The 21,752-nt window shown below is 29.8% G+C and overlaps 1 protein-coding gene across 7 annotated transcripts in view; it reads left to right on the forward strand.

Annotated features, from left to right (window-relative positions):
• Positions 1 to 7,958, forward strand: part of LOC108782293 (CUGBP Elav-like family member 2) — a 16,906-nt gene extending 8,948 nt beyond the window's left edge. For 3 of the 7 annotated variants that reach the window (XM_018550527.1, XM_018550528.1, XM_018550529.1), the window contains exons 6-9: positions 2,680 to 2,802; positions 4,092 to 4,322; positions 4,440 to 4,590; positions 7,328 to 7,958. In XM_018550527.1, the coding sequence (XP_018406029.1) occupies positions 2,680 to 2,802; positions 4,092 to 4,322; positions 4,440 to 4,567 (482 nt within the window). In that variant the 3' untranslated portion in view covers positions 4,568 to 4,590; positions 7,328 to 7,958. Of the gene's footprint in view, positions 1 to 592; positions 623 to 2,679; positions 2,803 to 4,091; positions 4,323 to 4,439; positions 4,591 to 7,327 lie in introns of all 7 variants that reach the window. The other 4 variants (XM_018550522.1, XM_018550525.1, XM_018550524.1 and 1 more) reach the window with 4 other exon arrangements.
• Positions 7,959 to 21,752: the final 13,794 nt, after the last annotated feature.

Raw genomic sequence — 21,752 nt, forward strand, 5'->3', positions numbered from 1 at the left:
AGAGAGAGAGAGAGAGAGAGAGAGAGAGAGAGAGAGAGAGTATAAAATATAATATATATCTCGTTAATTATAAATTTTTTGATATATCTACCTTAATATACTTAATTTCATCATATTATGTAAATAAATTATACAATTCCATTTTAAGAAATAATCATTATATATTCATGAAAATCTAGATTTTTTTTTAAATTGATTTTACTATTATTTGCGTCTCAAGCCATAACACTTTTCGTCTGAACATATTTTTAATTCGACTTCATCCTGCGAAGAAAAAAGGAATGATAATTTAAAATGGGACATCTTATATAGTAATACTATTACATGTAATATAAAAATTTACATAAGAATATATTGCATAATATTGTTTCAAAAAAATTAATATTTGTTGTAACTCTCAAGTTTGTATTTATGCTATTATGTAAATTTATATATAACATAATCTTAACTGTAGGCAGATATATTCTATTATTTTTATACCATACACTAAATAACAAATTATATTACAATTGCATATTTTACGTTTTTTTATTTTCTTTTATGTGAATGTACATTTCAATTTTAACGTTGCGTATTTTTTTTCCGTGCGTAGCCGCTCTTCTGGGAAAAACAGGAAATACAGGTGAGATACTCATAGGAAGAGAAATTGTTTGGCTGATTCGCATTCTTTATATCGCAACATTACATATCTTCCTTTCGAATTCCTTTTTCGTTTTTCCTTTCTATTACATTTATATATTTTTAATATTGTCTTCTGTATATTGTGATGCAATATTGATAATTATTGTTGGCTGTAGATTTGATTAATGTACGGGTCTCCCCTGCTTCAAACAATATTATATTTTAAATTTTGTACATATCATAATGTTCGTATATGAATCATAAAAGCATCAAAAATTTGTTTAATGTATGAGGAATCTCATATCGATTTATTTATGCCACTAAAACGGATTCAAATAATTGAAAATTATAAACTTTTCATTTGCAAGCAACTAAAATGTTTGCAAATAAAACAAGATGATAAAAATTCTTATTTTAATTATAATATATAATATTAATTATAAATTTCGCTTTAAATTTTAATTCAAATACAAATTACTTTACGACAAATATTTTTAAAAATGATAAGAAAATAGCGTTTAAAGTCACTAAAGAAAATTGTAATGAACGTCAAGTAATTGAATTTTGTAAGCTGAAAAATTGTACAAAAAAAAAACGATAGTTCTGTGACACCCTGTATATATGTATATACATATTTCATCCACGAATATGAATAACTGAGCCAATTAGTAACTGATTGATACTGCATATTGAATTGTTGTAAAAATGTTCACATATTGAATTAATACATTAATTGGCGGAACTTCGTCAGTGCTTTTAGAAACATACAGATTTTTATTCTCTATCAATCGTTAATTGTAGTTTTAACAATATGTATATGATCTGAATTATTGTGTGTGTATATTTGAAATGTATTGGGAATATACGATTCTTGCACAAACGCTTATTGCAATTAATGGGTGCACGATTTTCCATAATAAGATTTTAATCGGTAACAATACCTGTGCATAATGAAAAGGAAGAGCAAGACTTTTTTTTTTATAAAACGCTTATCGCAATTAACTCGGGTATAATAGCGCGTGATTTTATTGTATTATCGTGCATGAAGGTGTATTATACTTGTAAATTATATCTAAATTATTAATATCTCGTTACACATATTTTATCTGAATATCGAAAAAGTATGACATTGCTCTTATACTCTCTAAAATTTAAACTATTATAATATTAATTAAATTCCTGTCAAATAAAATATTTTATGTGTCATACTGAAACGTTTGTAACTTTATTTATTTATGCATTTTTGAAGAATAATCGCAAAAATAGGTTGTTTTTGTCCTCACTATGATGAGATATCAATCACAAAAATTTTAAGTTTAGGCTAAAATTAGTTTAAGAGATATGGGACTGATACAACAATTCGTGCTTTAAAGCATGTAGGCTAACGCTTTAATAAATTTTGAACCCTTATATCTCTTAAATCAATTCTAGTCCTAACTTGAAATTTTCTTGTAATTTTGTTTTATCATAAAATGTTTAACATACTGTTCAGTTCCTAAATAGCGGGACCAAAAAAAGCAAAAATTCATCGATTTTGTGGTCACTATTACTATAAATTTTTTTGTATATTTCCTTTTTTTTTAAAAAAATAATTTTAAAAATATGAATATTTATTCACTATTTAAACAATTTAACTATAATTAAGATTTCAATATATGTATGACAAATTATTATTATAAGTTTTGTTATTATATTAATTTTAAATGTAATTGTTTAGAATTAAAATTTTAAATTTTTTAACTGCAAATTCACACAGTAAAATACTTTTTTAAACTAATTAATAGACAAGGAAAGATTATTATAAAGAATATTTGAATAAGAAATTGATCTTGTCTCTCTTTTAAATAATTTTTTCATACAAGTACGAAATAATATAATATTTGATAGAATTAATATATTATATTGCATAAGTAGATTGCTTTCTGCCTTTAATAATAACAAACTCGGAGCAATTTTTGCGATGTCATAGCACGTGAGAAGTGCCTTAGAAGTAATAGGCCTGGGTATCAAAATTTATATTTGAGAACTGATAAAAAATAATATGTATTCATTTTCAAGGGTCTACCGGGGGCAGTCTTAGTCCTGTAACATCTCTCACGCTTAATTCCTTAACGGGGACGCCATTAAATGGACTTCAGGACTCGTTGAGCAACGCGTATTCCAGCTTACAACAGTATGCAGGTAATTATTTGGTTTGTCAAGCAAACTTTCAATGTATAAAAAAATTGTTAAACGCAATCTACACACTGCCTTTCTGCATTCGCGTGAACACGCAAAGGGTTACTTTCTAATAAGTAAACTGTGCGCATTAAAGCTCTCATTGGAAAGACGACGGTGACCGTGGAAAAGAAAGAATTGCATAGTGAGTAATAAGTAGATTGCCTGAATATATATTTCTGTGAGTTGTCCTAAATTTTAGTATCAAGTAGTTCATATGGTTGACTTTCGAATTGATGTGTTTATGCACGATGATATGAAACTATCCTTTAAATATATTCAAGACAATCTGATTAACGTTACGAAATACGATTATTAAAGTTTGAGAAAATATCAGAGAAAGAGAGAGAGAGAGAGAGAGAGAGAGGGAGGGAGGGAGGGAGGGAGAGAGAAAGAGTGAGAGAGAGAGAAAGAGAGAGATTGAGATAACAATTATTTTTCAAATAAAAAATAGGAGCTTTTTGCGTTTAATATTAATCTTCGCACATTTAACGTCAGCTTGGATTATATAATTTTATATCTTTCCTATGGAACATTATATGTATAAAATCAATACGGATATGTGTGCGAGATTTTAAAACTGACCAATTAATTTGCGATTAAAGCAAATTAGATACTGAAAGTATCGGAATATGAAAGTGAACCAAATGAATGCTTGAAAGAAAAACAACCGATAGGTTTCGCATGTGCCTATTGGAATATCCACATATCCCAGCACACAAGATACACTCGTAAGAATTGAACAAGTGAAAATGTGTGTGTTATAATACTACGGTTGAAAATATTGGAGAGCTTATAAAATTGCATTACATCTATATATACATATGTATGTATATGTATAATATATATATATGTATATATTTCATAAATTATTGAATATTTAATTTCTCATTTTATTTATCGTATAATATATTTATTTACTCATTATATTCAGAGTAGACTGAAATAATCAGATAAATTTAAATCAGAGTCTGTTTGGTGTGTCTCTGTAAGCTGGGACGTTAATGTATACAGTTGTATTGAACCGGAACTGTTCATCATGAAGTGATATAAATCAAGAGTTTTGAGAGATAGTAATAGAATTTAGAAATCTCTGATTACATTTATATATAGAATTATTTAAAAATATATATTGTTTTCAACGAAATTTTCAACGTGTGATCTATATCACTTTGAAAAATATGCGACTAGGATTGTATTCCCCGCGATTAATGATATAGCAAGAGCATCACCAATACATATTCGGATTTCAGGGTTCCCCGCGTTCACGGCGGCTGCAGCTGCCGCGGCGGCGGCAGCGCAGAAGACCAAGTTCAGCAGTACAGACAAGCAAATCGAGGGTCCCGAAGGTTGCAACCTTTTTATATACCATCTGCCGCAAGAATTCAGCGATACAGACCTCATTTCTACCTTTTTGCCCTTCGGCAATGTCATATCCGCCAAAGTTTTCATAGATAAGCACACGCACATGAGTAAATGCTTTGGTAAGTTGAATAACAAAAGAGTGTTTAAATAACATACAGATAAATTTTGTAATGAATACGAGTGATACGACGCAATACAGATGAATAGAATCTATGTATTTTATAATATTTTTTTAGGTTTCGTGTCGTATGACAATGCGTCGAGCGCGCAAGCGGCGATCCAAACGATGCATGGTTTCCAGATTGGCATGAAGCGACTGAAGGTCCAGTTGAAACGGTCCAAGGATGCCTCCAAGCCGTACTAGCTGACGTCACAGAACGTTCGTAGGTAGATACCAAGGACTTCTCGGACACCTTGGCTCGACGACGTCCTTAGTCTGGACGACGCTCGCGCATTTAATTAACAACCGCGATGGTTGATTATTCCGCAGCGGAATCGCGTCTAGCGATAGGTCTAGGTAGACAAGCGAAAGTATTAGGTGGCCGTATTCCACAATACTCTCTAGTCAAGCAGTATTTTCCACGAAGGTAGCGAGTTAACGGGCTACAATCGAGCGTTCTCGGACGCCGAAGAGGAGACGTCGCCGCTCGACACCTTCGCCGTCCTATCGAAACGAGGCTGTGATAATCCAGAAGACTCTCTTGTCTCCATCGGACTGACTTTTCTTCCGAGGTGCAGGAACGTAATTTATTCTTTTAACGTGTCGCTTGTGCGAACTGTCCCGCCGAATTGTCTTCTTTCTTCTACCTGCCGGTCCGCCCATGTGTGAACACTTTCAGTACATTTTTAATCCAACAATCTGTCTATTCCGTTCACATCCGTGCCACGTTGCAATCGTATATCATCTGTTAACTCTTCCAATGCCGAGTTACATATAGATATCCTGCTTTTTTTATAATCCATTTCAATAATTTTTAACAGAGGACGGAATAGGATTAACGAATTAGTATTATATTGAGTAGTTCATTATTATTTCGGACCATTTGTTTTCGTAGCCAATGATGATTGATTTCAGAGACTATGACCGGTATTTCTAGAGGTCATTCAGATTTAGTAAATCCGACGAGATATAATTAATCAAGATTAAAAACATTTTTGCAACCAATTTTTTTATGAATTAAATAAGCTGTTTTTCTATGTTGAAAGTTCTATGTTGCGCCTTTGTGCATTGAATTATAAGAAACGTTGATATATATGTTGAGTATTATTTATATTCTTGTTAAAAAAGGGATTTTGCATGCAAGAAATATGCAAATACTTTATTATGCTTTCATAAAAGTCAAAGAAATTTGCATGTAAAAGCTTCATAATGTGATTGTGATATATCTATTCATTTTGAATCTCTTAATTCAACTTCTGTCGTCACAAAATATATAATTTAGTTTTTAAAATAAATGGCTCTAGACATTTCTCCGTTTATACGAGACGTATAAAAATTTTTCGATCTTAAATTTAATTCGATTTACGGGTTAAAGTTCATGTCGAGTTAAAATCTTGTTCTAGGAATGGCCTTAGTGGCGCGCATTTAGCGTTAAACGTGCTCATTCACTTCTGGATTCGGTTTATTTAGTTACGAAAAACACATAATATAAGCACATAGTGAAAATCGAATAGCAATGTTCATACGCTAAATGCGCAATAATATGGGTCTTTCAAATATTTATCCGTAATATCTGCCTGTACTTATCGCACGATCTCGAAAATATGTTCGTCTCTTCGAATCTCGAAGGTGCAAGCCTGGCGGCACGTTCCTAGATGATGCAATCAAACTACATTTCGTTGCAAAGGCTGCCAGTAAAGCTTTCTGTGCTAACTTACTGTTGCACAAAGTGAAATTACGTACGTGAAGTTCACTAACAACGTAGCTTTTCCCCTAGGAGGGTAAGACTAGTTCGCTTTGAATTTTCACGCAGCGTTCAAGTCCGTACCTCGTAACCATTTGACGATTTGACTTTTCTCTCTGTTTTTTTTCTTTCTGTAATTTTTTGTAATTTATCTCTTTCTATCTTTTAATTTCTCTATCTTGTTCTTTATACCAATAACCACAGTAGTTTGAGCTGGTAATTGAACCAGCAAATACGAGCGATAAACACAATTAAGATCTGTATATTTCACTCATTGTAATTATGTCAGCAGCTATTATACCGCGTGTATCTCCTTCGTTTATTGTTCGAGACGCACAGTATTCGATACGTTCTCACGTGATAATAATATCACTAAGTTTTCTATGGTTAATCACGCTACGATGCTTTATTAGTTAGTAATACTAACATTGCCATGTGATTTTTTGGGGGAGGGGGGAGGGGGGAAGAATATATGCAACCGATCGTCGTAAGTGGTGGACAAGCCAATTGTTTCCATTAAAGTAAGAATATGTTATTTATGTTCAATATAAACATTCTACATTTTCATTTATCATGATTTGAATTTAGTACAATCGATAACAAACCACTTTTGAATATAAAACTGCTATAAAAAGTACTACTTAATTTTAATGACTGTTACATTTGTTATCTGTAATCTGAATCTGGAAACCATTGGCGAATTTCACTAATTGCATTAGCAACGAATTTTCACAAATGCGCTGTCGAACACTTTGTTTCTCTTTCCTTGTGACTGTCTGTTAAGCTGAATTAAAGTGGACGCTCGTTGCTCGTGTTTAAAAAGGACGACTCGGCAAAGTACACCTGTGTACACGACGCACGGTGTTATCGGTTTGGAGGTCCCGCGAACAATTTGTTTGAATGTATATACGTTTTAATGTTATTCTGATAATCATCGTTCTGTTTCTGTGTATAATTATCTTATCAGACATACAGCTTATGCGATATTTTGTTAAAGCGTAACATATATTATAACACAAATAAAGCAATATTTCAAAGTCATTTTATTCTTAAAAAAAGTAATAAAATTATACTTTAGCTTCTGATAACATATTTAATTCGTTAGTAGGTCTTCGCGGGACCTCAAAGAAACCAGTACCGCGCGCGTTTGCCCGGGGATGAATCTTCATATCTGGTGTGTGGTGGTGACTAACATGTCCGTGTGTTTGTTTGTGTGCCAGCAGGTGGCCTGTGACGTTGTGACCGTATACTCTCGATCGGAGTCGCCGTGCCATGTCAGTCTCAGTCAGTCAAATCAGTATCGGTCGTTCGCTCGACCGGTCGATCGATCAGTCACGATTCCCCGGTCAGTCTCTCGATCAGTCTATCTGTGTCTGTCGGTGCCTGTACAAAGAACAACACCCGCCCACGCGCTCTCACTTCTGCCGTGAGATCCTCCGCCTTGTTGACCTCTTCTCTATCTCTTCATTTCATCTCCTCAACCTCTTTTGCGTCCGTACCGTCTATCCATGAAGTCGCGACATCGTTCATACTTCGCGATCGCACCGAGCGGTTGCTCGTCTTCCCGATCGCAGCTGCGCATGTAAAACACTGGACGAATCCTTGGACACGCAGAAGAATTCACGGTGCTGGGCAAACGAAAGTTGTGGCACATGAAATGGAGGAGCGCGATGAAAAAGGCTGAGAAAGTGGAACAAAAAGGAGAACGATACACCGACGACCGACCTGGGTTCCTCGAACGAAGCTAATGCGCTATGTTAACTGTCTGTCCAATCTCCCCTCCCTCTTATGTATATACAGATATATAAATATATCATGCATATATGTACATACACATATATATGTACGTGTATATGGTATGTGTGTGTGTTTGAGAGCACAATGAGAATTCTTGTAGTTAATTAACGGTAGTTGACGCTCTACGTTTCACAGTGAAAGAAGACAAAAAGACAAGCGAGGAACGTGTGGCGAATGAGCTGTGCGAGAAATTTTTCTTATACATAACTATACATAGTTATACATACATGTTCATAAATCGAATTATCGACTGAGAACTATTTTTATCGGCTCTACTATCGGGATCGCTGTCAACGCCTCGCAGCGCCTGTTTATACATAAATATGCATATGCATATGTGCGTATGTATCGCGGCAAATTGAGCGTGTAAACGAAATAAATGTATGTATGAAGAAGTACGGTAAACGGAGACGGAAAGGGAAACGCGAAAGGACGAACAATGATCGTGCGGGACCGACGCGCATGCGATTTCTTAGGTTTAAATCGTGCAAATATACCAAAAACGAAACTGATACAAAGAATTAAACAAAAAAAAAAAACCGATAGATAGCGAAGAAACAAATATAAGAGACATTTTGTAGTAATGACTTTGTGATAAGATTGTATCGTATAGAGGACCGTGGTCTCAAACTGAAACTGGGCCGGATCGCTCAGGAATAAACACATCAGGCGTCACACATTTGTGCATTCAATTCTATATCGTTATCAAGACTTCACGAATATAGTCAAGTGCAGAAGATGCGACAAACTTTTAATGAATTTTAATATCGGACGAGTTTCCTGACCATACTTACATCATCTTCTTCGTCGAAATAATAAATTGCACTTTGTGCGATTAATTTTAGGAAAAATTAGATACGAAACCGATCAGACGGGTTGTCTGTATGATTCAACGAACTAAAAGTCTCTTATCAAGTGATATCTGAATATGAAAGGACAAAATGAATTACTATAATAATTGCGAAACAATTTCGCAATCAGAAGGAAGAGACGCACTCGAATAAGTGCATCATGCAAAATATTTTAAGATAATTCATTCTTGACATTGAATATGAATTTGCTTCTTGGAAGTAAACAGAAATACATTTTGATTTTTTGAAAGTTCTATCGATTATAAACCGATTTATTAATTTTTATTAAATTTTTGTTAATATTAATAAACAAACGATTTTACGAAAATTTATTTTTGCATTGTTTCTAAAACGATTGATGATTATAATACTTATTATTACTTATCGAGAGAAGATAAACGTATATTTATGTTGCAATTAATGCAATTGACTTCGATTAAAATATAGATTTATATACAGCTTGTTTTTATGTGCAAATAAAATATAAATTTAGAATGGAATATTTCCAACGTGATAAACCAAATGTAACTATTATATTTTTAGTTAGGCGAACATCACGAAAATTGGTTTCATGACGGAACTATACAATGAATTAAATCAAGATGCAAGGATATATACGGGGGGTTAATGATTATAAAAAAAATTAATTTAACTGGGATTAAATATGTCTTCGTGGATATTAATTTAACATAGAAATTTTAGATATTTAAAAATTAATCGCGTGTAATTGGATTGCATCATACAGTAGAAATCAATATTTTTGTAAAATCTGAAAATTTTTTTTCTCATATTATATTATATACATATATAATTCATATTCTTTAGAAGATTTTGTTTGTTTATTTGAATCTTATGATGAAATATATAAATAAACAAAATTTGTATTCACAAACTGCATTCAATTAGCATTTTGATTATTTAAAACAGTTTTTTCATTAATTTTGAATAATATTAAATTATAAAAAATTTCTTTAAATCTAGAGTGAATTCTGATCAATCCTAATTAATATTCAGAGATATATAGATGTTTATAAAATGTTTAATTAAAATATTTAATTATTTTATAAGAAACATTTGAAATAAGAAAGAGAAAGGAATTTAGAAACTACTTGAAACATCTATAAAACATCTTTATCTTTCAGACTTTTAAGTTTTTGTCTTTTTAGATGTCTGTTAAACTTTTACTTTTTACGAATTAAATGTGCGAGTATTAAAAATATTTTTATTTCAATGTATTTTCTATTTTTCACGATTTCAATACTAAAAAATCGTTTTTTTTTTTTTAGAATCTTCCCGCTATATTATCCAAGCGACCCGCCATGTTATCTACAATTTTATACAACTTCCTCTTACTATTGTCACCTTTTATAGTTGCAATCCACACTTTCACTTTAACAAAATACAAACCCTTGATTTGTTTTTTTCTCGCATAGTTTTGTCTATATTGAGCAAAACAAGTTTACGTGCACTAAATTATTAAATGTAACTGTTTTTATCTGTTGAAAATAATGGTTGTATAGTGCATTACATTTGTTTAATATTTTATAGTTAGAATAATGAGTGTCATCGCATAGCTCACTTATCATTTATATTATATGTGCATATGTGTATACAATATACGTATATACATATATGTTTGAGATGGATTTACTATTTTTCGAAATGTACTTAAAAATGGAATGATTTCTGTTATTCCGCATTACTATTACTTGTCATTTAGGATTAAGTGTACATAATCTTGTTTTGTCATCAACAACATTAATATGCACACATACGTCAGACCAAATAAACAGAGCATTGGCGTCATTGCAGGTAAAACGGTATGCAAATGACAATTTTATTTAACATTTGCGATTGTTTTTGAATAGTGGACAACGTCATGCTCCGTACAGATTACCAAAGATGTGTCTTTAATTAATTGATGTACTTACACAATGCTAATGACTAATCCAAGCTAGTGTTGCATGTCTACGCTTGAATTAAGAACTATTTACGTTTAGAATATCTGTATTATTGCCTTGTATGTGATGAATGATAAATTTAAGTTATTAAGTTTATCATTAAATTATATGTATTTAAAGGACATAAAAGTCGAAAACATTTAATCATTTTATTGATATATATATATATATATATATAACTACTGATGCAAAAAAATCGATGTGAATAAGATTTCATGGATTGTAAAGTGTTTATAAGCGTCGCTCAGACGCGTTCTCTATGGATAAGATTCTCCAGAATCTTATCCATATTAATTTTTTTGCGTCGATGGTTTTGCATTTTGGTTTTGAAGCTTAAATTAAACGGATCTGATACATATGATATAAAAATACTAAAAATAAAATATTAATTTTGTTATCTTTTAAATCGATTTAAGTATAAATTTTAACAAATATTTTGAAACTATAAATCATAAAATCCAAACTATTCAAAAATAGTATACCATATAGATCAGTCGACAACTGCCACATACAGTACACTTCATCCGAGGGATGTCCTAGAGACGTTCTTACGGTATATAGAGCATCTTCTGAACGTCTTTAGAATATCCCTCAGATATCTGTGCTGCACAAATATTTTAAAATTATAAAATATTATAAATTTTTAAAAAGAAGAATAGTTTGATACTTAACATTTAAACTATAGCGTAGACAGTTAACACTAATGATAATCGATTAACTAACAATAGGAAATGAGCACGCGTACACATTAGTCTTGTGCGTATATACAAATAGAGCCTAGTCACAAGTATCGTTTAATGATTGAAAGATGCTTTTATGTTCGTACCATTTTCATCATTGTTCTTCAGCACATGTGCGTTGACACTGTTATTAGTACTACGTTTATTATGGCTATTATTATTGCTATGTTATCTTTACTAGTTATATCTGTTATTCTAATTTGATTATTATTATAAGAATTCTTATTATTGCTATTATTATATTATTACTGTATGGTCATTATTATTTTATTACTAGTATTATATATGTTTATGTTATTAGTACTCCTGCCAATGACGGCGATATTACCATTGGCATTTATTATTATTATTATTATTATTATAACTTACTTCTATTACTTTTATATATATTATTACTAGAATTTTGCGCGCGACAGCAATCGCGATTATCATCTTATTGTTGCTAATATTAATCGCTCGCAAATTTAGTGCAATAATGGCAGACTATCAGTTTAAGTCAAAATCAGAATTATTTAAATACTTTTATATGTCTGTTTTTACAGGACTATATAAAGAATTATGTACTTTAAAAACGGATCATATATCTGTGCGATTATTGAATGGTCAAATGAGGATCACTTATTTGAGACAGTTATTTCCATATATAAACAAAGTTTCTATTATAACAATACGGAATAATTTACTTATAACGAATGATTTATTTTCATGTCTTATATAGTCATTATATATATTATCTGTTATTATTCTATTTATCTAACTAAATACTAATTGGTTGGCAAAATGCAAAAATATCCGAAATATTTTTTAACATTTGTTAAAATATAGTTGCAAATGCTTGTAAATGTCAATAACAAATCTTATGAAATATTATCATTTTTTGTATAAAAGATATAATAAACACATAAAGATTTTTGTATCTTAAAAAATTCAAATAAATAGATTAACACTTTTGTATTATCTATTAATATCATTCTTTATTCTTAACTATTATGTAACAATTATTATTACTGTTATATTGTTTATTTTATGTGTGAATATTATAAACAATAAATACTTAACTAATTTCGTACCGCGTTAATAACATAAATTTTCTTTTCTCTTTCTTTCGCATACAAGCCGACCAATTTGGTGATCCTATTCGACCAACATTTCAATGATACAACAGCCTATCCGAATTAATATTATTCGATTTTTACAATTATGCGTGTAATCTACATCTGTTGGTAGAATATGTTTTTGTTTTTAAATGTTTGAGTTATTACTTCGTAAGATTAATGTTGTACTGTTGAGTATACGGTATTTGCATCGTTAACATCTGTCATGCTTCTTTACTTTTGTTTTCTTATATGCTATAAATTAAATTTTTGTTCTTTTTTTTTAATTTGTTCGTCCACCGCGTTTCTCCATTTAATGCAAAGTATATGTCTTTTATATTAAAAGATGGGAATGTGTCGCTATCAGAGCTGTCGAGATGAATCATGTCAAATCGAATGCATAAACCTATACTAGATTTTAATATGTTGAGTGTCGGTTATTGTATGTAAACACGTTCCTGAAGTTTTATTTTAATTTTATAGTCGAAAGGAAAACGGAATTAATCAAAATTAATGATCGGATTTAACTAAACCGTTGGCTAATTAACATCTTTGATAAATGGCAACAAATGTGTTCATACGATACATGAATAATGAATGTATGCCAATATGTAGAAAACATCGAAATTCGGTCAATATTTCAAATATTTGTATTTATCTCTCAACATGTTAAATGCTTTAGGAAAATGATGCGGTATTCAGTACTTAAACAATTGCAGTACTTAATCATATAAAAGATAATTCATCACAAATTTTTAAAACTGATGATTTTATAAATTTGTAACATTTTCATGTTTCTCATTATTCTAAAAAAATTGACCTATTTTATCAATGATTATATCAAAATTTACATGAGAGACAAATGTCTACTCCAAATGGATATTAAATATAACCAACATTTATGTGATTTAAAATTCACGAAGATCATCCAGATACTCCGAAAGACGCGTTAATCCCACTCTTTTAATTAGATCAATTTAATTATCACGATTGAAGAACAATCGTAATTGCAAACAGAGTATTAAGACTCATCGCTGTAATTATCTATCTTACATGCATATTGGCAGTTTTTTCGAATACGCGCGTACGTAGCACGTATAAACGTGCATCTGTGTCCGGGCATTAAATGTATGTTTTTCTTATATGTACACATCTCTGTATACGTACAAAGTATGTATACATATGATGTGAATGTGCGTATGCGATGGTATTCGCCTTCTATCGCCGTATGTAGCGCCGTTCTGCGTTTATTCTTAATCTTCTTTTTGTTCAGTTCTTTCATTTTTCTCTATTCTTTCTTTTTTTTAAAAAAATAACTATTGTTTGACTTTAAATGGTCAGCGGCGGAACCACGGAGATCGTCGGCGTATACCGTTAAATATACTTAAATATATTTTCTTTTCTGTTTTGTTTAATCTGCAACGCAACCAGCATGTTGAAAATAACAATATATATATTTATTTTGTTGTTTTAAGTTTTTTCTTCGCTTTACTACCATTCCCGTTATCCTGATTTCTTGACTATCATATTTCATCACCGCTTTAGTGGGAAGCCGTATAAAAATTGTGCAAAATATTTGATTTTTTTTATATTGTACATACATTATAGTTTTACTTTAACCTCTTAATGACAAATCTTTTTCAAAATACAGAAAATTAAATGCCGATAAATAAGTAAATAATGTGCTCATAATGAAAAATGAGTTACTAAAATAATTATTAAATTTGTTCAAATATAATATATCAAATACTATCGCGATAACAACAATTTAACGATTATAACATCAAATAATGAAGTTTTAGTTTCGTGATGAATACCTAACTTAAAGGTTAATTTATTGTAAATGAGTTATAACTAATAGATTTATGTACGTATCTTTTGCATCGTACGTAACTACATATGTAGTTCTCTAAAGATGCTAATACAATAGCAACTAGTAAAAGAAATTTTATATATAAATGATTAAATTTTTTATGTAATATAATTTCATAATATCGTATGAAATTTTAATGTTTTCATATTCACGCGGGATTGCTTATTTGCAAATACAAAATGATATTCCGAAAGACAACAAATTATAAGAAAATGTAAATATTAAAACAAAACCATTACTTTTAAATTCTGTTAGCTCATGTGGCTTCAAACTATCATATGATTGAACTACTTACGCCAATTTCAAGAATGGATTATCGTTGTTGTTTTTAAAAAGACACTACACTAAGAAGTTTAAACAATAAATATAATTTCACACCTATCTCTCGCATTGACTTTAAAGTGAAATAAAATCATTGTTTTTTTGAAAAAAAAAATACTTGTTCACACACAGTTAATTTAGTTCAGACATACTATACAACGCACAGCGCATTTTCACAATAAAAACAAAGTGATTCATATATTTTAATATCATTTAACGTATGTCCTTCTCTAGTCTTTTAATACTCTTTTTTTAATTCAATCGTTATTTATATTGACTTGATTTTTCTATTCAAATATAAAATTTACAATAAAAAATTCTTTTTATCATTTTACCTAAATATTCTCGTTTATAGGCTTGTTACAGACACAGTTTATTTATATATAAATTATGTTAAGATTCAAAACGCGGGATGATTAACAATTATAAAAATGGAAAGTAAAAATGTTTGAATGATCGATTTAAGGGGGAACACCAGGGTGACGGCCGAAAAAAAGGCTCTTTTTGTGAATTTTTTTTTGAAAACTGATAACTTGTATGAATTATTGTTTTTATATATGCGAAGTACATACATTTACGAAATTATTAAAAAAAATCATTGAATAATATTAATATTTGTAGCTTCAGTACTCATTGATGTGCACCTCGTCTGAAAAAACATGGGTGCACGGGCGCTCGTGGTGCGTCTGAATGGGAGCTCTGAAATAATTTTTTTAAATTTTATTTTAAAGTATATGAGTGTAGTTTCAGTTGCACGTACAGAATTTTTGATAAAATAATTTTAGACAAAATGGCGCTGTTTTAAAAAAAAGTCACGATTTTGCAACAAAAAATCGTTATCTTTTTAATTGTTTTTCAAAAACTAATGATCCGATTGAAAAGCTCGTACGTGCAACTGAAGACAATTTCGTTGTAAACATTCTGTCCAAAATTCAAGTTATTCGGATAAAAATTGGCCGAAATATGTGAGCGCCCAATTACGAAAACGTGGTTTCGAGAAAAACACATTTAAAGTTTTACAACCGATTAGTTTATATATAACGATATAATTTCGTAACGAATCAAAGTGCGTCCAATTCGGGTGCATGTGAAGTGTTCACGTCTGAAGCACACAAGAAACAAAAGAATACCAGTAAAACTGCTTACAAGCAGATCAAGGATACTGCTGAATGTCCTAGCGGCATCTGACCACGTTATACTCTATCACATATTTACTATTGTTCCGTTAGGAATTTCAACATAATATTATAGGGACATATTTTTAAGACTTCAAGCATTACAAAAATGCAATTAAAAAAATCGATTTTTTAAACTCGTCACCCTGGTGTTCCCCCTTAAATAATCAGTTTAATTTTAAAAACTTTTTTGGAAATAAATTTTTTTAACATTATACAGTAATATGGTGAAAATATTTGTTAAATATTTTCTTGACCAAAATAAAAGTTAACTGGAGAAAAATCGCTTTTTTATTATAATTTTGTCATCCTTATATATTAAATATGTTTTGTATTATATATAAATTAATAAAATAATCAATTATTTAGTGTAGATAAACGAGAATAGATGTGATATACACTTGTGCTTTCAAAAAATCATTTTATTTCTGCGACTTTCAGAGAGAAGAGAAAGATCAAATGTAAGATTATTATATTCAGTTTACTTTAATTATGCATATATTATGTTAATATATAGGTAAGCAAATTCTATTAAGTTCCTATAATGCATTCATTCGACGTTGAAAATCACCTAATATTATTAAAAATATTCTGCCATTTAGTGGTTTGATGTTAACGTCAGAGGATTTTCCATTTATTATATATACGACCTCAAGAAGATACTCTACAAAATAAAGGAATTTTATATAACAATAAAGTATTGAATTTAGGATTGCAATCCTCTTAATGCTAAAAGAATGTCTTGCGTGTGCTGATATGCACGCGTAGTTACGGTAGCACATAAATGACAAACTTCTAACAATAAGCATGTCTCTAATATTTTGTATATCCTCTTATTTCAAAAGGCTATTATAATAGAAATATTATAATAGAATTTTCTATAGAGGAATTTTTATTTTTGATCATAGCTCATATGTGTCCTCGTTTTTATATATAAATACGTGTTATAAATACACGCGCCTAATTCATGTAAGATTTTTTGCTTAGAAAAAATGCTAAGGAGATTCCCCGCTTATTGGCAGAATATTTTTTAGGGAGAACAGTATTACTTCAAATTGGAATGCAATCTAAATTCAACACTTAACACTCGTATATTGGAGACTTGACATAAAAAACGTCTATAAATTATATTTTTGGAAAGTCATCTTCCATTATGGAAGATTACGTGCCAAGATATATTAATAATATCGCAAAAGCTGTAGCTGTTGATAAGGATATTCGTAAAGTACAAAATGAGAGTAAAAGAAATTTTTATATTATAAATAAACAAAATACAAAAATATTTTAAATCACATAATTTCTTTTAGGTTTCTTTTTCTGATTTAACAACCTTTTTTATATGTCAAGCCTTCGATTACATGAGTATGCACAAGTTGTGATCTTTCTTTCGTCACTCACTCTAGAGGGTGAGAATGAATCGTAAAGAATCCGCACGCACACCCACAACAATCATTTGACGAATTAGTAGATAAATTGTACATAAACCGTATCTAGTTTATAAGAATATTTTTTGTACTCAGCAGAATCCCGAGCGAATTATTGTATCGTTATATGGTCTGCCATAGTTTCTGTGAAGAGTAATGTGTGTTCACAGTGGCGTAAAAAAAAGACCGATGCTCAGATTCAAATCTTAATAAACTAATTTTAATAAAAACTTGAATCTACTAAATATAATGCATTAATATTTTGTGAATATCATGCAATACAATCACATAAAATTAGCCTACAGAATTACAATTTTTTTTATCATTTTATATTATTTATTTATCATTAAATGATCACATAGAATATACGTCTATACATATATACGTATATACATATTAAGAATACAAAAAATAAAAACTGCCTTTTATATAATGATAAAATATTAATTTTGTTTAATCTTTTTCACTAAATAAATTTTCTTAGAAGTATATGTCTAATTTGATCCTTCTCTATGGATCAATTTTTAAATGTTCTACACAATAGTGCAATTTGTTTTTATTTATTATTTAAAGACAAAAATATGATGAATGAGACTATTTGTTGCTTTTTTATATGATTATCCAAAATGAAATGTTCAGAAAAATTGAACAATTGATTTCTTTTTGTATATGTCACAGTGTTAACTTTAGTAAATGTATACATTAACTATAGCAGACTACAGTAAATGTATACTTTTATTAAGGCTGCATTTCATTTAACGCTCACAATGCTCGTGGATTTAATTCATCCTTGTTGTTTATCAAATGTTAAACAAGGACAAACAATGCTTGTGAGCGTTGCGGGCGTTAAGTAGAACGCAGCCTAGTTAACACTTTAAATAAACTTTAATCTGATATGCAAATTTAAAAAAAATTGTGATCAAGAATTCTAGCGCATCTTATTAATAAAAAAAATGTCTTAAATAACTGTATCCTCTATCGATATAGGTTCCGACTTAACAAAAGAATTTTAAATATATATATCGACGCATCGGTTGGAACAAACTAGCGACGACTGCTGAGTTTGTTACTCTTATCATGTAAATATCAGTCATAATGTTACGTGTTTAACTTGTAGAGAGTCCATGTAACTACTGTAAATAGCAACGTTTAACGGACCACGATGCGCGTTCCCGCCTTTAACGGAACTCCGCCACTGTGTACACGCGTCAGTGATTATTCCCGGGTGGGTGCATGGAAGCATATAGGAGTGTTGGAAATCTACGCATAGTCTACGTGCAGAATATCTGAAGCGTCACTCACGCAAATTATGGCTCGTATTCGTGCTTCATTTAGTGTTAAATGTGGCCATATAATTTTCAGTCTGTAATAACATTAAATGCGACAAATAAAACTTGGAACTGAACTGCCACATTTAGCGATAAATATAATAGCTATTACTTAATTTAATAGCAAAGTAGTAGTAGGGCTGAATATTCTATGTAAAGTGACTCTGTCGATATTCTAAAAGTGTTAAAAGCAGAAAAAAATATTTAAAAACATGTTTTGATATCAATCTATTAAATAATATTAAATTCATTTTTTCTATGTAGAACTTCCTCTATCAGCAACAAATATTCGACTGAAGAATACTTTTATGATCTTACTTCACACAATACACTTTGTATATTCTCTGCGCAGACTATTAATTCATATGTGAATGTTTGACGTCCATATAAGAGAATAAACAATGAATTATATATGTAGAAAGAGAGATTACGACGTTAACGCGTTAATGTTCTTTTTCATATCCCGAAGTGTATCTTTAAACCGTTCTTTGAATGTTGCAAATCACATTCATTGTCGGAGAAGAGGTACAACGATGAAACTCGTTATCGATAGCCGTCGACAAATTGTTAATTGCATTACAATTCACTTTTAGTGAATTTATGGGCTGATTTAGACGTCTAAAGTTACATTTAAATCAGCAAATAATTGCATCTGCGATTAAAAATTTGTCTAACCAAAATTATGGATAACCATCTCTAAAATGTGTGTCGCTCTCGATGTTCAATTTTTACGATAAAGGGTTCTTTCTAGACCGCAAGTGATCAAAACTCATACAAATAACAAATACAAGTATGTCCAAGTATCGTAAATTAACATTCGATTCGAATATATGTGTAAATTAGTTATATTAATTAATTAAACAATAAGGTAATTGCTCTCCTTCTTTCGAAAAATTATTAGAAAAATTGACAAAATAAGAAATGAGATAAAAACTACATAAAATTATTAGACTATATATGCATATCTGTATGTGTATATATATATGTATATATGTTTTGTATAATATATGTATATACATATATAATGTACAAATTAATCTAATAATTTTGCGTTTATGTAGTTTTTATCATATTTTTCAAATTTTGTCAATTTTATATATACATACACATATATAATATTTCGAATTTATAATATCCTTATTTAACGTGTTCATAATTTCATAATTAAAAAAGGAAAAGATATTTTCATTAGTATTTAAAACAATTAAAAACCTTTTTTTATTAAATATATGCTCTGTTATTTGTATGAATTTGTTTGTTATCGTCGCTAGTGTCTAGAATCTACCCTATATATACGTATATATATTACTATATAAATATCGTGAAGTCAGCTTTGTAATCTCAATTGACTGAAAAAAAAAAATGCGAATCAACTAATTCGATGAAAAACGAAACATCTTTATTTTGTAAGCGCCATAAACATTTGAAACGATAAATAAATTAACAAGTTTATCGTGTTTTCAAGAATTCATACGCGGATTCCTGAAGTAGACAAAAAATTATTTACTTATAATAGGATTTAATAAAGAAAATTTATAATTGTTCTCATCAGGACAAATAATATTAATTTTGCTCGAGTTTACTGTAAGTAATGAAGAATTTATCATAAAAATTTGATTGTACTGCGAAGTGTATACGTTATTGGATGACACGGTTTTTTCGATAATTTATTTATTTATTTGTAAAAATTCGCCTAAATAATGTAGCCTAATCAAGAAAGTTACGTTGGAAATGTAATTTCGATCAAACAGGAACAAATTTGCGTGTATAGTGTTTCTTTCTGTCTCAAGACAATTCTGATTGCGAGATTGTTAAGGTCGGAAAATAAATTTCTAGATTAGCTTAATTTATGCTGACACGGGTGATAATAAAAGATTCGCACATATGTAGTATGTTTCTGACGGCGTCAGATTTATGGTTACTTCGACTTTTAGCTTTTAAGTAAAAGATAGTTGTTTTATGATTGTAATATTTGTGACAATTATGTTATAAATAATAAACGCGAGCATCTAACACTATTATGTTCAATGCAAAATACTTAAAATAATTTAAATTGCTTGCGTGAATTGCATTTTGTATATACATATAATATCGATGTTTCAGATTCGCCTTAATTCTTTTTAATTAACATAATCACAAGATAATATTGCAATCGTAATAATTTTTACGACAATTTAATGAACGTAAGTGCAAAAATAATTACAGAAGCACTTTACAGAATTGCAAAGGAAAGTAAGTAAATTACTTTACTAAAAAAAATGCACTTTTTGTAAAGTTATGCTAATTTTAGATAAACATTTTTTATTAATATAATAATCCATTTGATATATTTAAATTAAATTTTTCAATTTAGAAGAGAATTTTAAACTCAGAGTAAAATGTTGAAACAGGAAAATCTTTTTATTAATTGTGATTTGTAAATTTATTGTTTTTAAAAAGTTACACTTTATACATCCATAAATCTGCCGTTGGTCTTTAATAGGAATAGCATTGCTCGAGCAATTGAAAGAAAATTGATCGTTCGTGGAAAAAAGCACGTAGTCTAAAAGAAAGAGATACATATAAAAAAAAAATATATATATAGTTAATTATACAGAAATATGTACAAAAATCAGTTTAATATAATGTTTCTTTCTAAAATGATAAATAAGAATGCAATTTATCCTTATTTTTGAATGCCAGTTTAGTAATGGAAAAGATACATTAGATTTTTATTATCATAATTATAATACAAGCAGTGTGCCATATATCATTGATATTTACGCTTGGATATTTAAATGAGATTAAATTTTTATTGAATTCGCGATATGTATTTAAAATCGTTATCTACAATTTTTTTTTTAATTTAGAGTTTATGAAATATTTTCCAATAATACATTCTTCTCTATAAGATTTCCACCGACGATCAAGATCATGGGCTATCGATGATGTACATTTTTTTACGAGAAACAAGCTAGGATAAACAGAGTATGAGCAAACGAGTCGCAAAGTGAAAGTTGGGTGTCTTCAATGTATGTACTATCGCGGTGTCCTGCAGAGTTCTGTGTAATCATTGTAACGACGGTGACGATCGCACATGAT

The sequence above is a fragment of the Cyphomyrmex costatus genome, unplaced genomic scaffold, assembly GCF_001594065.2.
Source record: "Cyphomyrmex costatus isolate MS0001 unplaced genomic scaffold, Ccosl1.0 scaffold123, whole genome shotgun sequence".
Taxonomy (NCBI): Eukaryota; Metazoa; Arthropoda; class Insecta; order Hymenoptera; family Formicidae; genus Cyphomyrmex; species Cyphomyrmex costatus.